The sequence below is a fragment of the Pezoporus occidentalis genome, unplaced genomic scaffold, assembly GCF_034315485.1.
Source record: "Pezoporus occidentalis ecotype Australia unplaced genomic scaffold, CSIRO_AGI_Poc_V1 ctg93, whole genome shotgun sequence".
Taxonomy (NCBI): Eukaryota; Metazoa; Chordata; class Aves; order Psittaciformes; family Psittacidae; genus Pezoporus; species Pezoporus occidentalis.
The window spans coordinates 5,457,310-5,477,033 of NW_026916294.1; the positions used below are offsets into that span (position 1 = coordinate 5,457,310).

General features: G+C 44.5%; 1 protein-coding gene across 1 annotated transcript in view; it reads left to right on the top strand.

Annotated features, from left to right (window-relative positions):
• ALK (ALK receptor tyrosine kinase) overlaps positions 1-19,724 on the top strand; it is a 320,140-nt gene that overhangs the window by 194,609 nt on the left and 105,807 nt on the right. Inside the window, exon 5 of the mRNA XM_062605735.1 lies at positions 18,670-18,797. Coding sequence (XP_062461719.1) covers positions 18,670-18,797 — 128 coding nt within the window. The remainder of the gene's footprint in view (positions 1-18,669; positions 18,798-19,724) is intronic.

Consider the following 19,724-nt stretch of genomic DNA (forward strand, 5'->3'; position numbering starts at 1 on the left):
CCTCCCCCTTTGTCCTTCTCACTGGCTTCTGCTCTTTGACATCTGACCAGAGGATGAGCTTTCTGTCCTGGATATGATCTGCCCATGTTCTTCAGTGACCTGTTTCCAAATTAATTTCAGATGGGACAAAGGTTTGTAACATTTAATGATGAGAAACAACCTTTCTTTCTTCCCTATTAATAGAGAATAGTGGCCAGAAAAACAAAGTGCAAGGTAAACGAAGCACAGAGCAGAATGTCTAATAGGGTCTGAAGTGTTTCCCTCCAGGGAGTAGGTGCTTGAGACTTACTAACTTTTGCACATTTAACAGGAAAATGCTTCTTTCACTCTGCAGTTAATTTCAGAGGGGAGCAAGGTGTGAAACATCTGACAGAAGCTTCATTGATAACTTGTGATGATTTTCTAGGTCTTTGCATTTTCAAGGTCTACATCAGCAGGAGCAAAGCACAGATTACTTCAATAAACTGATATGCATTTTCTTATACATGTATCCCGTTTCGGTGCAAGTTGGGTTCATTCAACCAAAGCTCTGAGTCTATAGCTGAAAAGGAAAACTCAAAGATATGGCTGCTATTGAGCCTCCAGTACCATTGATCAGGAAGCACCAGTAATTCAGCAGGCTTTGCTAAAGAAAACAGCAGAGAAGACAGATCTTTGTGGAGCATCTTCTGCCTTTGCAGGGTCACAGAATAATTGAGGTTAAAGGATACTTCTGGAAATCATATAGTTCAACCCAAAGCAGAGCCAAAGCAGGGCATTTGTACATATTGGCAAGATGATACCTGAGCCTTCTCTTCTCCAGGCTAAAGAGTCTCAACTCTCTCAGCCTCGACTTGTCCGATGCTCCAGTCTGTACTGTCATTACCTGAGCTATTCATCTAACATCTCCTTATCAGAGTATCCGGAAGCTATTCCTCCTTGTGTGGCTGCAGAGTTGAGAAATCTTCCTTCTACTGGCAGAACTCATGTCTGAGTTAACTGGAGATGGGGTGTTTATGGAGACAGTTCAGGGCTTCTAGCAGAAAAGGGCCTGCCCCATCCATCCTAGAGCTGTTGCTGTTGAGCTTGCCACATCCACTGCTTTAACCTCAGGCTGCAATTTGTGTGAGCCTTTAGCAGAGTCTTATTGTGGACTCCTATGTGTTGCATCTCTGCTTCCCCACTTTCATAGTAAGTGGATATCTGAAGCTTTTTTTAGTGGTATGTTGAGGACTTCAGAGTGCCTTTTCCTGATACCTTCTGTTGAGGCTCAGGAGATTACATTACACAATAGTACTACACTGACAGGTCTCATTCCAGAAGTAGCTACGTTATGCTGGTGTATCAATACGGTCAGAGGAATAAAACTGACTTTTTTTGTTTAGTCAGAATTTAGTAAAACTGAATTTGGCTTGTCTGCTCAGTTGTGTGTGGTTGAACAGAAATTCCCTCAAGGGAGGAATCTTTGTGTGTGCTTTTAAGCCAGTTCCATTCTTTTCTGTATAATCATTGTTGCCTGAGAACTTAGATGTCTGACTAAGAAAAGCTCTAAGGCGAGTTCTTGAATTCACATGGTTTGCATCAGCAGGCATGAAATGTAATACATAGATTCACTGTTTCTCTTGTTGTGATGAAGCAATGATTTACGTGGGACATTACCTGCTTAGAAATGAACTTGCATCCACTGAGTGCCTCAGGATACAAACTTGTCTCTGTTAAAGTAGGACAGGAGAGGAGAAGGCACTTAATTTTTTTCCTTTTTTCATGAAGTAGGACTTGCAAAACACGTAAAAGAGCAGGGTGGGAATGCTGGAGTTGCTCGTACTTGGCATATTCTGCAAGGAGTTTGTTCACGTTTGCAAAGCAAACCCAAAAATCTGGAAAGCTGAAACAGAAAATGACCAACTGCAACCAGAGCATTTGCTGCCTGCTTGCTCAGAATGTGCAATTGGCCTTAATCTTTTAATTGGAATCCATAGAGATGGCTCTGTTCCCTACCCACCTCTGGGCTTCCAGGAGCACTGAGTGCTTAGGGCTCAGGCTGCTAATGCTGTAATTGAAACAACTGCTCTGCTCTCTGAGTACTTTATTCATTCACCTTTGAAAATGTTGATAGGTCCGTGCCATGTTCTGGGCCTTTTCTGCACATGTGAATCTCAAACGCAGCCACTTGCTAGATAGAGCTAATGAAGAGAATTTGCCATGACTTTTATTGTGTTGTCTCAGTTTGCAAAGGAAGAGAAAGGGAGGGGGTGAGGGAAAGGCTACTCTTAGGCCGTAATGCTCTTTGGACTAAATTCACTTTACCTACAAGCCCAGACATCCTAATTCTCTGTTATTCTCAGTGACCTAAAACTACAAGTGAATGTAAAATATGACTAGGCCAAAAGGTCATTATTTTTACATTCTGCACTGTTTTTTAAAGTAGCACATAGAGGCAAGAGCCTCTTGGAATTGTGCTGTAGTTGAACAGTGTTTGGAGGGGTTTGCACTAATTCAGAAGGCCCCAGGCCAGTGGTTGCTCTGCAGCCTCATATTTCAATCTTGCATTGGAACTGCAGTGAAAAACCTAAATTGCTGTTGCAGTCCTTGTTAAAGCCTGAAAGCCTCATGCAGTCCAGAGAAACTCCAGTATACCCATAGCCTTTCTTGATAGACCTTCCTTTACCCACTGTTTTTCCTTATCCTTGTATTCAGCTGATTCCTGAACTACTGTCCAGAAGAGAAGAGTTTGACGCTGTGTCAGATGAATGCACTTAACCAACAGAAAGTCATTCTAGTGTGGGTTAATGGCAAAGCTGGGATGTAGCTGGCAGTGGCTAACATGGATGTATTTGGTAGGGCTGTAGTGGAGATGGAGTTACTGATTAAAACACAATTGCTGCCAGCCCATTGCTCATCCCTTCATATCCCACAGACTCAGGCAGCTTTAACCTCCTAGGCTAGAGTTTGGTATGTACTGAGGCAGTTTACCCATAAAAACAGGAGCACCTGAAGTGCTAATTACCCAGGAGCTGGTTCATCCAAGAATAAGCTGAAACTGCACAAAACCTTTAAGCAAGGCAGAGGCAAGGGCCACTGTGGTCCACAGGCTGGTTTTTATTCAACAGTATTGATTGTTCTTGGCAGATATGGAGCCTGAGAGCTTTGTGGTTATGTTTGTTAGGGAAAATAGAGGTCATTGTGAGACTTGGAGGGTCAATAAATCTGAATTTTGATGAAAAAGGCAAACTCCTTCTCTGAAGCAAGCACTCAGGCAGCCCTTGTGGCAAAGCAGGGAGGGAGGAAAGAAAGGGCTGGAAAGTTTGCTGTCTTTCCTATCAGCTTGTAGCACTCTGATTATGTCGTATTCTTTTCAGGAGATGAGGAACAGCAAGGAAACAGGCCTAGAAGATATTACATTGAAAAAGCCTCTTGATGTGATATGAAAGAGATGATTAGTGTCAGGAAACGCAGCCTTGGTGTTGCTACCCAGTTTATGCTACCAGTAGGTGAGTCGGCAATAAGTACCCTGCATGGATGCTTGGCATACCTGCAGCCTTTGCTGAAGTGCTCAAAGGTTGTTGTGGGTTCAGATAGCAAACTCATCCTTTTTCAGTTTCATTTTCATGTTCAAAATAAGGTTTAAGTCAGACCTTAGGAATGGGGCCTGAATTAATTTGGGCTTTTTCACTGAGCAGGGTGTTGTTAACTTAATGAAGCTTTATGGTATCCTTGGTTCCCAAATACACTTTTTTACACCTGGATTCACAGAAGTGTCACAGTGTTTCTAGAGTCACACTAAAATACCATAGCAGGGACCATTCTCCCCATTTCTTCATTGCCAGGGAATCATGGGATGGTTTTCTTTCCAGCCTCTGCCTAATGTTTGAGCTTGCAAGTGTGACTTGCTCTTTGAGGCCAGGCTCATGTTTCTGAGCTTTCCAGGTTGCTGCAGTGCCTGGGCTCCTTCCCAGAATGGTGTCTAGAGGCAAGAGCTGTCCCACCAAATGGTATTGAATTTCAGTTGATGACTACTTGAATTTAAAAAACAGTTTAATGTGATACTGAGACAAACAGCATTGGCAGGACTGCTGTGGTTTGCAAATGCACGAAAAGGTCTAGGTATTTTCTTTATCAGTAAACTCTAAAAATACTCATCATGTTTTCGTGCTATTTTAAAATTACTGTTCAAAACCACCTTCAATTTCATTGACAATATTAAGACAAGGAAACAAGCTTCTTGGTTTAGGTACCTCTTTCTTTAACTGTGAGGAGCCAGGAAATTATACTAGAGCACCTTGTGGAGTATGTTCCCTATGCATGTTCCCTGTCAAGGCTTGTCTTATTTATGCTCAAAGGAAGTGTGTATAGCAAGTGTTGAGACTACCAGGCAAACATATGTTGAGCTAAATCAAACATCTCTGTGCTCTGGCGAGTTTTGATCCTGGATAGTGGCTTAAACTTACGTTTCCAGGCAGCAACAGATGTGGTTGGCTTCTCTCAGATTCCCTTCCGAATGTTCAGCATGGCCTGCTATGATTCTGTTTCTCAAGAATATCCAATACCAAATGAGGGGTATTAGATCAGTGGCTCAGTACATGTGATAAAAATTAGACTTGAGTGTAGGCAGCATTTCTTCTATTTGGACATTCATAGCAGATGTTATTGTCATATGTTCTGGACAAGGTAAGATGGTGAGGACATTGTTATCAACTGAGAGCATCGCTCTGGCTGCTGCTATGCTGAAAGCTGTGCAAACTTCACTTTCATGGTGTTTCCCTTGCTAAAGGTGACATTTACAGTATCACAGTATCCTGGAGATTGGAAGGGACCTCAAAAGATCATCTAGTCCAATCCCCCTGCCAGAGCAGGAACACCTAGATAACGTTACACAGGAATGTGTCCAGGCGGGCTTTGAATGTCTCCAGGGAAGGAGACTCCACAACCTCCCTGGGCAGCCTGTTCCAGTGTTCCGTCACCCTCACTGAGAAGAAGTTCCTTCTCAAGTTTAAGTGGAACCTCTTGTGTTCCAGTTTGTACCCATTACCCCTTGTCCTATCATTGTTTGCCACTGAGTAGAGCCTGGCTCCATCCTCGTGACACTCCCCCTTTATATATTTATAGACACTTATAAGGTCACCCCTCAGTCTCCTCTTCTCTAAACTATAAAGACCCAGCTCCCTCAGTCTTTCCTCATAAGGGAGATGCTCCACTCCCTTAATCATCTTGGTTGCCCTGCGCTGGACTCTCTCCAGCAGCTCCCTGTCCTTCTTGAACTGAGGGGCCCAGAACTGGACACAATATTCCAGATGGGGTCTCACCAGGGCAGAGTAGAGGGGAAGGAGGACCTCTCTCGACCTACTAACCACCGCCCTTCTAATACATCCCAGGATGCCATTGGCCTTCTTAGCCACAAGGGCACAGTGTTGGCTCATGGTCATCCTGTCGTCCACTAGGACCCCCAGGTCCCTCTCCCCTACACTGCTCTCTAGCAGGTCGTTCCCCAACCTATACTGGAACCTGGGGTTGTTCCTGCCCAGATGCAGGACTCTACACTTCCCCTTGTTATATTTCATCCCGTTATTCCCTGCCCAACTCTCCAGCCTGTCCAGGTCTCGCTGGATGGCAGCACAGCCTTCCGGTGTGTCAGCCACTCCTCCCAGCTTAGTGTCATCAGCAAACTTGCTGATAGTACACTCAATTCCCTCATCTAAATCATTGATGAATATATTAAATAATACCGGTCCCAGTACTGACCCTTGAGGCACTCCACTAGTTACAGGCCTCCAACTAGACTCAGCCCCATAGACTACAACTCTCTGGCTTCTCTCCTTCAGCCAGTTCGCAGTCCACCTCACTACCTGGTCATCCAGTCCACACTTCCTCAATTTAGCCGTGAGGATGCTGTGGGAGACTGTGTCAAATGCTTTGCTGAAGTCAAGGTAGACCACATCCACCGCTCTGCCATCATCCATCCACCGTGTTATTTCCTCATAAAAGGCTAAGAGATTGGTCAAACATGATTTCCCCCTGGTGAAGCCATGTTGACTGCCCCTCATAACCCTCTTATCCTTGATATGCTTTAAGATGGCACCAAGGACAAGGTGTTCCATCACCTTCCCAGGGATGGAGGTGAGGCTGACCGGTCTATAGTTACCCGGGTCCTCCTCCTTGCCCTTTTTGAAGACCGGAGTGACATTTGCCTTCCTCCAGTCCTCAGGCACCTCTCCCGTTTCCCAGGACTTGGTAAAGATGATGGCGAGTGGTCTAGCAATGACTTCCGCCAGTTCCCTCAGCACCCGCGGGTGCATCCCATCTGGACCCATGGATTTATGGACGTCCAGATTGCTCAACTGATCTCTAACCCATTCCTCATCGACTAAGGCAAGTCGCTCCGTCGACCTGACTTCATCTAAGGTCTCAGGGGTATAGGGCTCTTCAGGACTGCCTGCAGCAGAGTAGACAGAGACAAAGAAGGCATTCAGTAACTCTGCCATCTCTGCATCTTCTGTCACCAGGGCACCCATCCCGTTCATCAGTGGGCCTACATTGCCTCTGGTGTTAGTTTTGTCTGCCATGTACTTGAAAAAGCTCTTTTTGCTGTCCTTGACCCTTCTTGCCAGGTTTAATTCTAAGGAAGCCTTAGTCCTCCTAGCTGCCTTCCTACATCCCCTAGCAGCAGCCTTATATTCCTCCCAAGTGGCCAGCCCCTCCTTCCATGACCTGTAAACTCTCCTCTTCCACTTGAGCATACCCAGCAATTCCCTATTTAGCCACACAGGTCTCTTGGCCCTCTTCCTTGACTTCCTACGTGTCGGGATGCTCCGATCTTGAGCACGGAAAAAGCAGTCCTTGAATGTCAACCAACTATCTTGGGCCCCTTTTCCTTCAAGCAGCCTTGCCCATGGGATTTCCCCTAGCAATTGCTTGAAAAGGCCAAAGTTTGCCCTGCTAAAGTCCAGGGTTGCAATTCTACTTGGTATTCTACTAGTCCTACCACACAAGATCCTGAACTTCACCATCTCGTGGTCGCTACAACCAAGGCAGCCCTCTACCCTTACTGCTTCAACCAGACCCTCCTTGTTAGTGAGGATGAGATCCAGCAGCGCTCCTCTCCTGGTCGGCTCATCCACCATTTGCAGGAGGAAGTTATCATCCACACACTGGAGGAACCTCCTGGACTGCGGCTGGGTTGCCGAGTGGTCCTTCCAGCAAACATCAGGGAAGTTAAAATCCCCAACGACGACCACGGCCTGTGACTGTGAGGCCTCTCTCAGCTGCCTGTAGAAGGCCTCGTCAACTTCCTCACCCTGATCTGGTGGTCTGTAACAGACACCTACAACAGTATCCCCCCTGCCAGCCTGCCCCTTAATTCTCACCCACAGACTCTCAACTCGCTCGTCACCTGTCCCTGGACAGAACTCGGTGCATTGTAGTTCCTCCCGCACATAAAGAGCAACCCCACCACCCCTCCTGGCTGGCCTGTCTTTCCTAAAAAGGACATAGCCCTCCATGACTATATTCCAGTCATGTGAGCTGTCCCACCATGTCTCTGTAATTGCCACCAGATCATAGTCTCCTGACTTAACACAGGTTTCCAACTCCTCCTGCTTATTTCCCATGCTGCGCGCATTGGTGTACAGACATTTCAGGGAGCGAGCTGAGCACACCGATTTCACCCTAGGATTATAGGAGGCCTCCCAGTCTTCATTAATTCTGGAGCGCTGCCCCACTGGGGCAAGCCCAGCAACAACCCCATCCCCCTTCGAATCTAGTTTAAAGCTCTCCAAATGAGCCCTGCTAATTCGTGCCCCAGTATCCTTTTGCCTCTGTGAGACAAACCTTTCTCACTTGACATTGTCCAGACTGGTGCCCTATAAAACCAGCCATTATCAAAGAATCCAAAGCCCTGCCTGTAGCACCAGTCTCGTAGCCAATTGTTCATGAACTGAATCTTCCCATTCCTTCCCACATCATCAGTGGAAGATGGAAGGAGTGAGGAGAAGATCACTTGAGCCCCAGACTCTTTCACCATCCTCCCCAAGGCCCTGTAGTCTTTCTTCATCCCCCTCAGACTGCGGGAAGCAGCTTCCTCCCCACCTGTCTGGAAGACCAGCAGCGGGTAGTAGTCTGTCGGGTGCACCAGGCTGGGGAGCGCCCTGGTGATATCCCTGATCCGGGCTCCAGGCAGACTACACACTTCCCTATGATGAGGGTCAACTCTGCATATCGGGCCCTCTGTTCCTCTCAGAAGGGAATCCCCTACTATAATGACCCTTCTTTCTTTCTTAACAGAGGCAGTCCTGAGGTGCACAGTCGACCACCTTTTCCTATGTGGCCTTGTGGGCTGGCCTTGCCCCACATTCTCACTTACCTCTCCTTCAAGATCCAGGGCCTCGAACCTATTACGGACGGACACCTGGGGAAGCAGGGCAGGAAGGGAGGGTTTCCCCCGACGTCGAACCGGAACTCGCTTCCAACCCTCGTCGTCTTTTTGGTCCCCTACCTCTGCGCTACAGCTACAGGGCAGGGGCTGTCTCGGGCCATCCCCCTCTGCCTGAGAGGGCAGGGGGTCCTTCCCCTTTTGGGGGGTATCTCCCTGGAACCGTTCCAACCGGCACTCCAGGGAGTTACTCCACCAGTCGATCTCCCTTTCACACTCCCTGATGGTCCTCAGCGTCTCGACCTCCTCCTTAAGTCTTGCCACCAGGCTAAGCAGATCTTCTACCTGCTCACACCTCACGCAGGTGGAATGCTGTCCTCCCTCCCCCGGCAGCATCAGGCTCTGGCACTCCCTGCACCCAGAGACCTGAACAGCCACGGTTTGGGACGGGGTCTCCGTCTGAGTTGCTGTAGCCGTCTTACTGCAAGCTCTCTTTCTGGAGACAACCATATTGGTCTGCAGTCTGGGACACCAGCAACACGACCGGCTTGTTCCTCCCTGCACCCGGTGCCCTCTCAAAGGCTTTTTCAAGGCAAGCAGTAGGGAGTGGTCGCCGTCACCGTGGGAACGCCCCCCGCCACGTGAGCCTCTCTCTCGCAAGGGCTGCTGGGGCTTCGGGGATCGGGAGATGTCGGGAATCGCGATGTCTCTGCGCTCTCCTCTCTGATTTTCCTAATCTCCGTTGACCCTCGTGGTCGCAGTTGTGAAGTGACGTGGTCTTTCTGACTTCTGACGTGCCACTTGCTCTGACAAGCAGATGCTAGCCTCCCAAGTTCCAGTTCTTTGAGCACACTGACCAGGTGATGGTTTTGTTAAGAACCAAGAGAGTGACTATCTTTCTTCATTCAAAGTTGAGCTGTACAATTCAAAGGCCCTTTCCTCAACAGGGTAACTCTTAGAATACCTGCTATGTAAGCAGTAATGGACACAGCCTTTCTGCATTCCAAGCCTCATCTTTCCCCATTCGGGTGCTTCCTAAATGTATGAAGGAAGCAAATTAAATTGGAAGTTGTTCATCAGAAAGTCCGTCTTTCTTCTTCATCCTTGCAATCTCCTCTCATGTCACCACTCACTTACGTATAGGCACCCCTTGCTTATGTACAGACATCTTCTGTATGGTACAGTTTTATGGGAGACATATATATATTTTTTTTTTTCATTATATTTGATTTAGAGGGTAGGTGTATATGAGATGTTAGGAAGAAATCTTCCCTGTGAAGGTGCTGAGGCCGTGGCACAGGGTGCCCAGAGAAGCTGTGGCTGCCCCATCCCTGGCAGTGTTCAAGGCCAGGTTGGACGGGGCTTGGAGCACCCTGGTCTAGTGGAAGGTGTCCCTGCCCATGGCAGGGGGTTGGAACTGAGAGAGCTTTAAGGTTCCTTCCAACCCAAACGATGTCATGATTCTGATTTTGCACTGCCCATAGCACACCCCATACCCAATGCAGTCATAGGCTTACCTCTGTGCTGCAGGCAAACACTGTGAACAGCTGTAGTTACGGTGATATTTGCTGAGGATTATCTGCCAGCCTTTTTGGTTTCTGGGAATCTTTGAAATCCAGTCAGGCAATTTTTTTTCCAGCCAGACAGCTTTATATGGGGTTTGATTTTAGGAACCTCTCACAGGAGGTTTGGGACTGTCTTATGGTGGGCAGGAATGCCTGAAGTAGATGTCCTGTAAATCCTTCTGAACCTTATGATCCAGACAGTCCTTTATCTAGTCCTTAATCTTCTTTTGAATATACTGATACCTTATTTTGAAGTTTAGGTTATTAAAGCTGCTAAATAATTGCAACATATCCCTAAAGAATACAGAGTTATCCTTAAAGAGAACAGCTGTTCTCTTAAGTAAATCCTTCCCTCTCATCTGATCTTTCAGCCTTTGAACCTAAAATACTTCATGGATTTTTTTCCACCATGTAGATGGTGAGCAGCACAATAGTTGTACTTCCCTTTAGCCGTGCTGTGAAGAGCCATTGCTGAGTGCTAAGGTAAAAATCCCACTTTAATCAGTCTCCAGACATGGCTATTGAGAACTCAGTTCCTGGAGAACAACACGTTGCCACTACTCTTCCTTTTGAAAAGACAGCCTGTGTTTCTGAAGCCTTCCCTGTACTTGACTGTAATTAAGATTAGATTTTTTACTTTCAGTATTCAAATAAAAAATGAAAGCTGCTCTCTGGCACACCTAAGCAGTGCCGCATGTTGGGCTGAAAGTTGAAATTTCCTTTTGAAACTCAAAAGACAATTAAATTACTCCCAAAGCACAAAATTTAATTACCCTCATCAGAAGCAGCATGATGCAGTGGATTAGGACATAGGAATAAGAATTGGGAAACTTTATCCTTCATCCTAGTTCTACCATCTAGTTATTGACTAGATGAGTCATACAACCTTCCTGTGCCTCCTTTTGACCCACCTGAAAAATGGGTGTTTGATTCGTTTGCTAAAGGGCTGTGAGGTCTGTAGAAGTATCTAAAGATGTAATGGTTTCTGTGGATGTGAAGCGTTCATGGGATTGCTTTGGCTTACATGCTGCCAGCAGTTATTGCAATTTGGTTTCATACAGTGAAACCTCATTTTTTGGCAGTGCTAGTTCCATTACAGGAAGTGTAATCAAGCTTATCTGCAAACAGGGAGAGGACTACAAGAGGAGGTGACACTAAAGAGCCACTGTGCATCAGAAAAGTATGCTGAGCTCTTCACATCAGTTTTGATGCCACGTCGTGGATAAGATTACTAATCGTAGCATCCCAGGAGTGCCTCAAAATATGAACTTTCTCAAGAGGTGGAAGAAAGTTCCACTTTTCATGGTTTAACTGGGGAACAGAAAGGAAAGTTCTGTGCTAGGTGAACATATTCCTCTGTGGAAGCTGTTTAGCTCTACTGTATTTTCATTTGCAGTAGTCTCTTAACCCTGCCATTTTTAGTGGGTTATGTTCTAGTGCAAAGATGCCAGATTACTCTGTTGGAAAGACTCTTGCCCTCCACCATAATACATAATTTCATTGTCTTTGAATCCCTCTGCAGTTCTGTGCTCTTTCCTCCAAGGCCTCTGTCTGTATTAAATTCCATTACAAGATTCTCATTTGTAATCACGAGAACTAGATTTAATTGCTGATTCAATTCTTTACAGCCCTCAAATGGATGTCTTCCCATTTTCAAACGTGGGAATTTACTTTAACCAGGTTAGTAAAGCAAAATCTTTGTAACAGTTATTTTTCAAAGTGACACTCAGGAAGTAGTTACAAAAAAAAAAGTTATTACTTTAAACTCTGTGAAAGTTAAGAGGAAAAACAGGTATTTGCTTTTTTGTTGCTATGTTTTATCTTCTGCCATTTTAATAAATTTGCCCATGTGGAGTAGTCGTGTTGTGGTCTTATAGGATTCTCTAAATATAGGAGGAGATTCTATTACCAATGCAAACTTTCATTGTTACCTAAGAATAAGTGTAACAGAATAATATCCTTTATGGGCTACTTGTGTCTCACTGAAACCTAAAGCAGTTTCTGCCAGATTGTGATATAGAATCATAGAATCAGCAAGGTTAGAAAAGACTTAATATCATCGCATCCAACTGTTGCCTAGCACTGCCAAGGCCACCACTAAACCATGTCACTGAGAGCCTCATCTACACGGTTTCTGGACACTTCCAGGGACAGTGACTCCGCTACTGCCCTGGGCAGCCTGTTTCAATGCTTGACTGACCTTTGGAGAAGAAATCGTTCCCAATATCCAGTCGAAACCTTCCCTGGCGGTGCTTGAGGCTGTTTCCTCTTGTCCTATCACTTGTTCCCTGGGACAAGAGACCTGCCACCTTCTGGCTCCATCTCCCCAGTTGTCCAGTTCTCAGTAGAGCAGCTGCGCAGAAGAGCCCAGCATCGCAATCTTAAAAGAAAGGTAGAGTTAGCTTCCTTCCCAGCATGTGTGAGGCCATGTCATTGCAGCCTGAAGCCCAGATTTTGATGGTCTCCTGTTTCAGGGAAGGAACAGACACACCGTGTCTGACTCATTGGTCAAACCTAGCAGAATTACAGAGTATTTTCTATGGGCAGTGGTGGTGTTATTAGTTTATCTTGGAAGCATTAAAAGACTAAAAGGAAAGAAAATAATTACAATTATTTAATCTTTGTAGTGTGAGGGAAGCATTCTTGAAACCAGTCACAGGAATGTTAAAGGTCTGCTCCAGTGACACTAATAAAGGTCTTAACTGTATTTAAGTGTTCTGTCTTGCTTACGCAAAAAGCCATGGAGAAGGGTACAAAGACCACTGGCATTAAATCAATAGGAGAAAATGTATACCATTTTTCTTTTTCTTACTAACTAGAATGAGGCATGAGCAAGAGAGTTTGCACTGCAGGCTTTCACATCAAGAATTATCCCCTTAATGCTACGTAATCTCTTGCATTAAAATACAGTACCTTTATTTGTTGCTATTTTAGAAGGTAGATCTTTCTCAAGACTGCATCATCATGTGTCAAGTTCAGGCTCTGATGTCTTTTAAGTAATTTTAAGATCAGGAAATGGATATTAATTCAAAGTTGATGGTTAAAATTAATTACAAGACAGTGTATTGTGTCGTTTAAACTAATGAGAAGAATTTACACAGCCTCATGGGTCATTTTGTTTTCTCCTTTTGTCTCTTAGAATTGTATGGACTTCTTGAAAGCATTTTTTCATTTGCTTTTTGCTGCAGCCTGAAAAGGTCTAGTCTGGTTCTTCCTTTTTGCAGTGCCCATTGATTGCTGAAGGAAAAGAAAGTCTGGAGCAGTATGGAGGCGATATTAAAACCTGTTATAAACTCCTGTATTACAGTGCAGTGGCATGTGAGATGGAGAAAGTTACATTCTTTCACCAATTCATCTAGGAAAGGGGAAAAATTCTCTTTTGGATTCCTTCTGATAGTTTTTAATTCTGCCCTTAACAAGGTTTCATTCTCAAAAATGAGCTTCTAATTTTCTCCCTACCTTTATCGGGTCACAGGTGGATTTTGATGTGAAATACTCTGATGCGGCTGCTGTTACTGCTATTTAAGTTTGTTATCCCTCAAAGACTGCTGAATCTTTTACCGAAGAGATAAAACTAAGTTCTTGTCAAGATAGATTGTGCTTTCCTCCCAGGCATACCATGATAAGTTTTGGTAACAATAGGAATGTTTTAGATGGGAGAGAGCCTGGACCTGGAGAAATAAAATTACACAGTAACTCAAGTTAGGTATGAGAATTCTATTAAATCCCACGGGTTTTTTTTCTGTGGCAAGTGGAGATGAGAGAGCAAAATGCAGCTTGTATTTGGAGAGCTTTTTTCGTAAGGAGAGGAGATAGTTCGAGGTTCGTTTCTTCCCTCAGCCTCCTGTTAATAGCTGCTGGGAGTGCACATGCTGAATTGTGACCCAGGAGGGGCCATGCAGCTCTCCATTTCCCACACCACAGCTCAAATGCATTTTGGCCTCATTTACTATATCCAAGACAACAGGATTTAAGTTTGCTTCTTTGGTTTTTCATAATTGTTTCCATACTCTTCTCGTACATCAAAGACTTTTGCTTTCAAATTGGCCTCTAAATGTGAGAAAGCAGTGGCTTGACCCAAGCTAGGCTGGGATAATGTTCTGGGTGAAACTTAACTTATGCCTAGGGGCTGGTGTAAACCTACAGCGCACTGTACTGGAGGTGGCAATACAGGCGATGAGGCTGGCTGATAGCAAGGAAATTAATTCTACCTTCCAGATGTAGATGGATGTCACAAAGATGGTTGCTGTACATGGCATGTCAAGTCCCAAACCTTGCTGGAATTGAACATTTTGAAACCTCTCTTTAGCAGAATGAAAGAGCACCCATTGAGTATGTGGGTGTTAACTGGATTCAAAATCACTTATCCATGAAGACAGGCAAATGCAGGGTGCAAGTGTTCTGGGTTGAGATTTTACTTGTGTGTTCTAGTAGTTTATTAGTGCTGGCATTACTCAGAGGAGCATGCAAAATGGCATCTAAAGCATTAGTGTATTGATTTGAATTAATCAGGAATGTGCTCCTCCTGGAGCTACACACTGCAGGAACAACCAAGGAGTGTCTGAACTATAGATATCTCTTGGAAATTAAGTTTCCATGAAAACTGGATTATGGCTTCTGAAACTGGGTAACTACATGTGAAATAGAAGCCAGGGAGCAAAACCTGGTACCTGGCAAATTGAGTCCTGGACGGGAGGTTTAACAAAGGTTAAGTAACAGAGAAGTGCTCTGGTTTGCTCGGGATCTAACGTGTAACCCTCGCACGGCTGTGCGAGGCCCAGCGTGGAGAAAAACAAACTGTGTTCAGGTCTGTCAGATGCATTTTCTGTTTCGGAGAAAACCAGTACAGCCTTGTAAGAGAAACCCTGGGTGTTGCTTAGGCTTTCTTTTAAGCAATGAATTCTCTTTAGATAATATACCCAGGTCTGAACTTTTCTGAAGTTTGTAAATACTTGAATCTAGGATTTTGAGCTGCTCTGTTACTGAAGACCACAGTGTTATTAGTTTCTGTCCAAATCTCATTATACTGCAGATTAAAGCCATCTGAACCAACTTCTTTCTTAGTGTAACTTCAGTGAAGGTCCTGTTGGGTGCATCTGGCTTGCTGTATAAAGACACTGAGCAGTGCCTAAACAATGCAGTATAACATGTTGCTTTACAGCATAAAGGCTTAAATTAAAATGTTAAACTGTGGTCTTTTTTATTGCTTGAGGCAGTATCTAGAGTGATTATCATGGTCATTATAGCTAGTGGCGTGGTAAAAAAGGGTTTTGCTGTTGAAGGCTGTGTCAAGATGATAGCTATGTGTGCAGTAACTGGTGACTTTGCCCTTGCAGTTGTCAGCTTACCAGGCTGATTCATCACTCTGTAGAGTGCTTGGAGGTTACACAGAGGATAACAGGAGCAATCTGTTATCTGCTGTAATTTGCTTTTGGGACCCATGTTTCACAGAATTGCAAAATGGTCGAGGTTTGAAGGAACCTCTGAGATTGACTAGGCCAACTTCCCTGCTCAGTGCAGGGTGAACTAAAACAGGCTAACCAGGGCCATATCAGGTTTTGAATATCTCCAGGCACTCCAGATGTGTCTCCCCAGCGTTGAATGGAGAGGAAGAATCATCCCAGTGCAGCCCAGGAAGCTATTTTCCTTCCTTGCCACTGGGGACGTATTGCTAGCTCATGTTCAGCATTTGTCCACCAGGACCCACAAGTTTTGCAAAGGCACTTTCCAGGCTGTGCTGGTGCTTGGGGCGGTTCCTTCCCAGAGGCAGCACTTTGCATTTCCCTTTGTTGAGCTTTATGAGGTTCTTGTTGGCCCGGATTTCCAGCCTGTCAAGGCTCCTCTCAGTGGTAGCCCAACCATCCTGTGTATCAAACACTCCTCCCAGGTTGACTGGAAGCTTGCTGATGGTGCAGTCTGTGCCGTTATCCAGGTCATTAATGAGGCCAGAAGACATTATTGGCCCTACTTTTGGCCCAGAGATCTACCACTAGTGATTGTCAGAGGTATACCACTAGTGACTGGCCTCCAGCTGCACTTTGTACCACTGATGATAACCCTCTAAGCCTGGCAGTTCAGCCAGTTTTCAGTTCACCTCACTGTCCACTCCCATAGTCTGTACTTCCATCCTTATCTCACTGAGGATAGGATGGGACACAGCACTGAAAACATTGCTAAAGTCAATGTAAGCAACATCCACTGTTCCCCTCATTAACCAAGCCTATCTTCTTGGCATAGAAAGCTATCAGGTTGGTTAAGTATGCTTTATGAAGAGGTTCTACATATAATATTTCCCCAAATATCTCAAAATATAAAAAAGAGACTGAAGTGATTGCTGAAACGTTTTCTAAAATTAGGTTTGTAACTTGTAGGCCTCTAATACAAATTTAATAAAGCTACTACTACTTAACATGTAATGCGTATCTTTTATGCTGAAGTAGATCTTGCTGCTGCCAGGTAGCCTTCACTATGGGCCTGTTAAATGCAGGGTATTATATGGAAAGGTCTGGAGATCAGAGACCCTGTTCTGCCACAGAATGACAGTAGGATTGACTCCGATCCAAATTTGGCTGTGAGTCTCTACTACCCAGTGGCTGTTTTTAATGTCCCTGATAAATCCAGCAGTTAGCATAATCTTTAGTTTATTTATTTTTGTGTCTCTGAAGAAAGAGGCTGATAGTTGGGATTTCTTTTCACCTGAATCTTTGCGTCTCAGACAGCCTATTGTAGGAATTTGTACTACAAAATGTGAGTGTATTTTGTAATGAATCTGGACTTGAGCGAGTCTGCCTTTTCCAATCATGCATTGTGGTGATATAAAATACCTGCCTGGCAACCACTCTGGGAGTTAATAAAGTTTCTGTGGTAAACTATGAGAGGCCTGAGAATTTCAAACTAAAGTTATTGCACCAGTAACTCAGAAAAGCAATTCCTAAAACTCCTGGCGCATTTATCCAGAGGGTTAGCAGTAGCACAGAAATGGAAATCATTGTTGAGAGCCACAGCGCACTTGGAATTAAAATCCATCAGTCTTCTGAAGCTGAGGAGAACGATTTTCATGACATACAGATGCTTCTGTATTTCATAATCAAAATTAAATCTAGGGTGGATTTCTACTCTATTTGTAGGGAAATTCAAATCCTTTAATCCCTATAATATGCCTAACTTGAGATGACATGAAAAGAAATAACACAGAACCTAAGCATTTAAAGTACTCTTGATGCTTCACTTAATTTCATTCCAGTAACAGCAGATTTATCTAGTGGCGAAGGAGGACAGAAAGAGAGTGAGGATGCCAACATCGCCTTCCGGAAGCAGGAGCCTTGAGCATAGAAATCAGAAGATGAGATGTGGGAATGAAAACAAGTGTAAACAAAAAGTGAAACTTAGCAGTCTAGTTTCACTTTTCTTGCCGAAAAAGGAGGGAGGAAGAAACCAAGTGAATCATTAAAAAGCAGTGTTTGTTTTCGAGTTGCAAGTTGAACTGTGTTAGCTGTTGGCAGGGTCCTTATGCAGCTCCTGCCGAGGACTTTTCTGCAGGTCCTTAACATACCTGTTGGCAGCTTCCTTGCCTGCTGGGAAATTTGGCCGGTTCAGCAGAGTATAATGACACTGTTGTGTCCCTGATGAGATAAACATGGAGCAAAGTATTTTAGCAGGTAGCAGTATAGGATCTGCGATTTGGGATTGAGTCATGCTTGTAGCACGCACAAGTGATGGTTGGTTGGTGCAGATGTCATTCACATATATTGTTGTAGATCCTGTCAGAAGTGTGTCTTAACCTGATAACATCCAGATCTTGACATACTTTTGGAAAAAGAGGTTTTTGTTATGGATGCCACATAAACTGTGTAGTTTCTTGTGTTCAGTACATCTGTTCCAGTGGGTTCTCTTCCCCAAGAAAAATGTGTTCTTGTGCACAGCCCATGTATAAGCACAAACCCGTAAAGCACGGGATGATGCCTTCTCGTGTCTCAGAGTAAATTACGCTCTGACAGACTTCTTGTTCTCATTTACTCTTGGCAGCAAGCAGACTAAGTTGAAACATTTGGAGCATTGATGTAAATCTCCAGGGTTACTAATCCTAATCCAGTTCCTTAGTTCCTTAATTAACTTGGTAGGACTTTATTTGGAAGCCATGGGGGAGGAGGAAGAAATGAGAGGAGGAGAAAAGGCATGTTTTAGTTGTAGTGCTTCATGCAGGTGTGGATGTTCCAGCCAGCTGCATGAGGAGCAAAGCATGTTACCTCAACCAGCCACACGGTGGTGGGAATTACAGCTATTGTGTAAATCCTGGAGACTGGCTTATTGCCTGAGAGATTAAGAAACTTTACCTCCTGAGAAGCAGGAGGAGTGATATTTAGAGGGGATATGCATGTGCAGTGCAGATTCCACAGCTTGCTTCGCAAAGAAAGCAGAGAAGGTTAGGAGGTTAGGCTTCTTTTAAACAAGCAGGCAGACATCCGTGAGAAATCTGAGAGCACGGAAGTGTGACAGAAGAAAGCAATAAGCTACTGCTTAGTTGGGTTTTCCACACCTTGACTGGGTGAAAATCTTGGTGCTTAGAGGCTTGCTGTTGCGAAATCCATGGGAGGGAAAGGCCCTGACCATGGAGCACCACGAGGGGAGTGAACGTTGTGGTAGGAGGCACACTATGACTAGTTCTGTGTGAAGCTGCAGCTCGGGGGGATGTGGTCCCTGTAAAGTAGCCTTTCTTACTGCTCTTCTTTGTTCTTTCCTCTCACTGTATGGTGAGACCAGATGGGTGCTGCTTCAAAGGAGAGTTGGACATCTAGAGAAACCATTTCGGATCTCAGTGGAGTATGTTGCTCATGGGAACAAGAGCATAGCGGCTATAGATTCCTTTGCGATGAAGAACTGCAGTACAGGTAATGTAGAGTATTTTATTGCCTCTAGCTCACAGTCTTTTGATGTCTTTCTGGAGAGGAGCATGATTCCTGGCTGTTAGAGAACCTTCACAGAATTAAGGCTTCTTGTCAAATCAGCTATTTGATTGTGATGGCTGTAGACCTTCTGGATAACAAATTTCAGGGTTGTGTTTTTAAACAACAGTTGAAAACTTGATTCTAATAAACGTTTCTTTGGCTGTGTTCCAAAGCAGCTATTGCTGAGTAACCCCTAATAGCTCAGTGTAATGCATGGAAGTTTAATAATGGGCAACCTTAGTGGGGGTTACTTCTTTAAATACAAGCTCCATTACCAATTCAAGTATGTAAATCTAGTGCTTCATGCCAGAAACAGCTGCATTTTAGTTTTGCCAGCTTTATGGAGCTTGTGAATCATACTGAAATCTTTAGGTGGAGTGTCAGTGAAGAATATTATTACTTACAGCACTTAACATACCACATTTTGTCCATTTTATTTATTTGGAGTTCTGCTGAGCTGAGATGTATATCTTCCTTTTCAGTCTGTGTGGGACAGGGAAATATGCTGGAGAATGTGTTATTTTGGTTATTCACATTGCTGTCCACAAAGGTCAATTGTATTAAGGGGTTCATTGCACTGTCCATACATAAAGGTGATCCCTAAGCTCCAGCAAGGAATAGCCTGACATTGTGTGGAAAGCGCAAGGCATGTCAGACAGGAAGAACCTGTTCTGCTGCTGATGTACAGAACACATCTTGGTAGCTCCTAAGGCTGACAAGAAAGTATTTCAACTCCCCAGAACAAAAAAGTGAATGAGACAGAAATCATTCAAATCCACAGTGCTTTGGAAATTCATTGCAATTTTATGGCAGACTGTGGGAGGTATTCAGCTCCCATGAAGGTGCTGGAATTCTTCTCTTGGGAACACT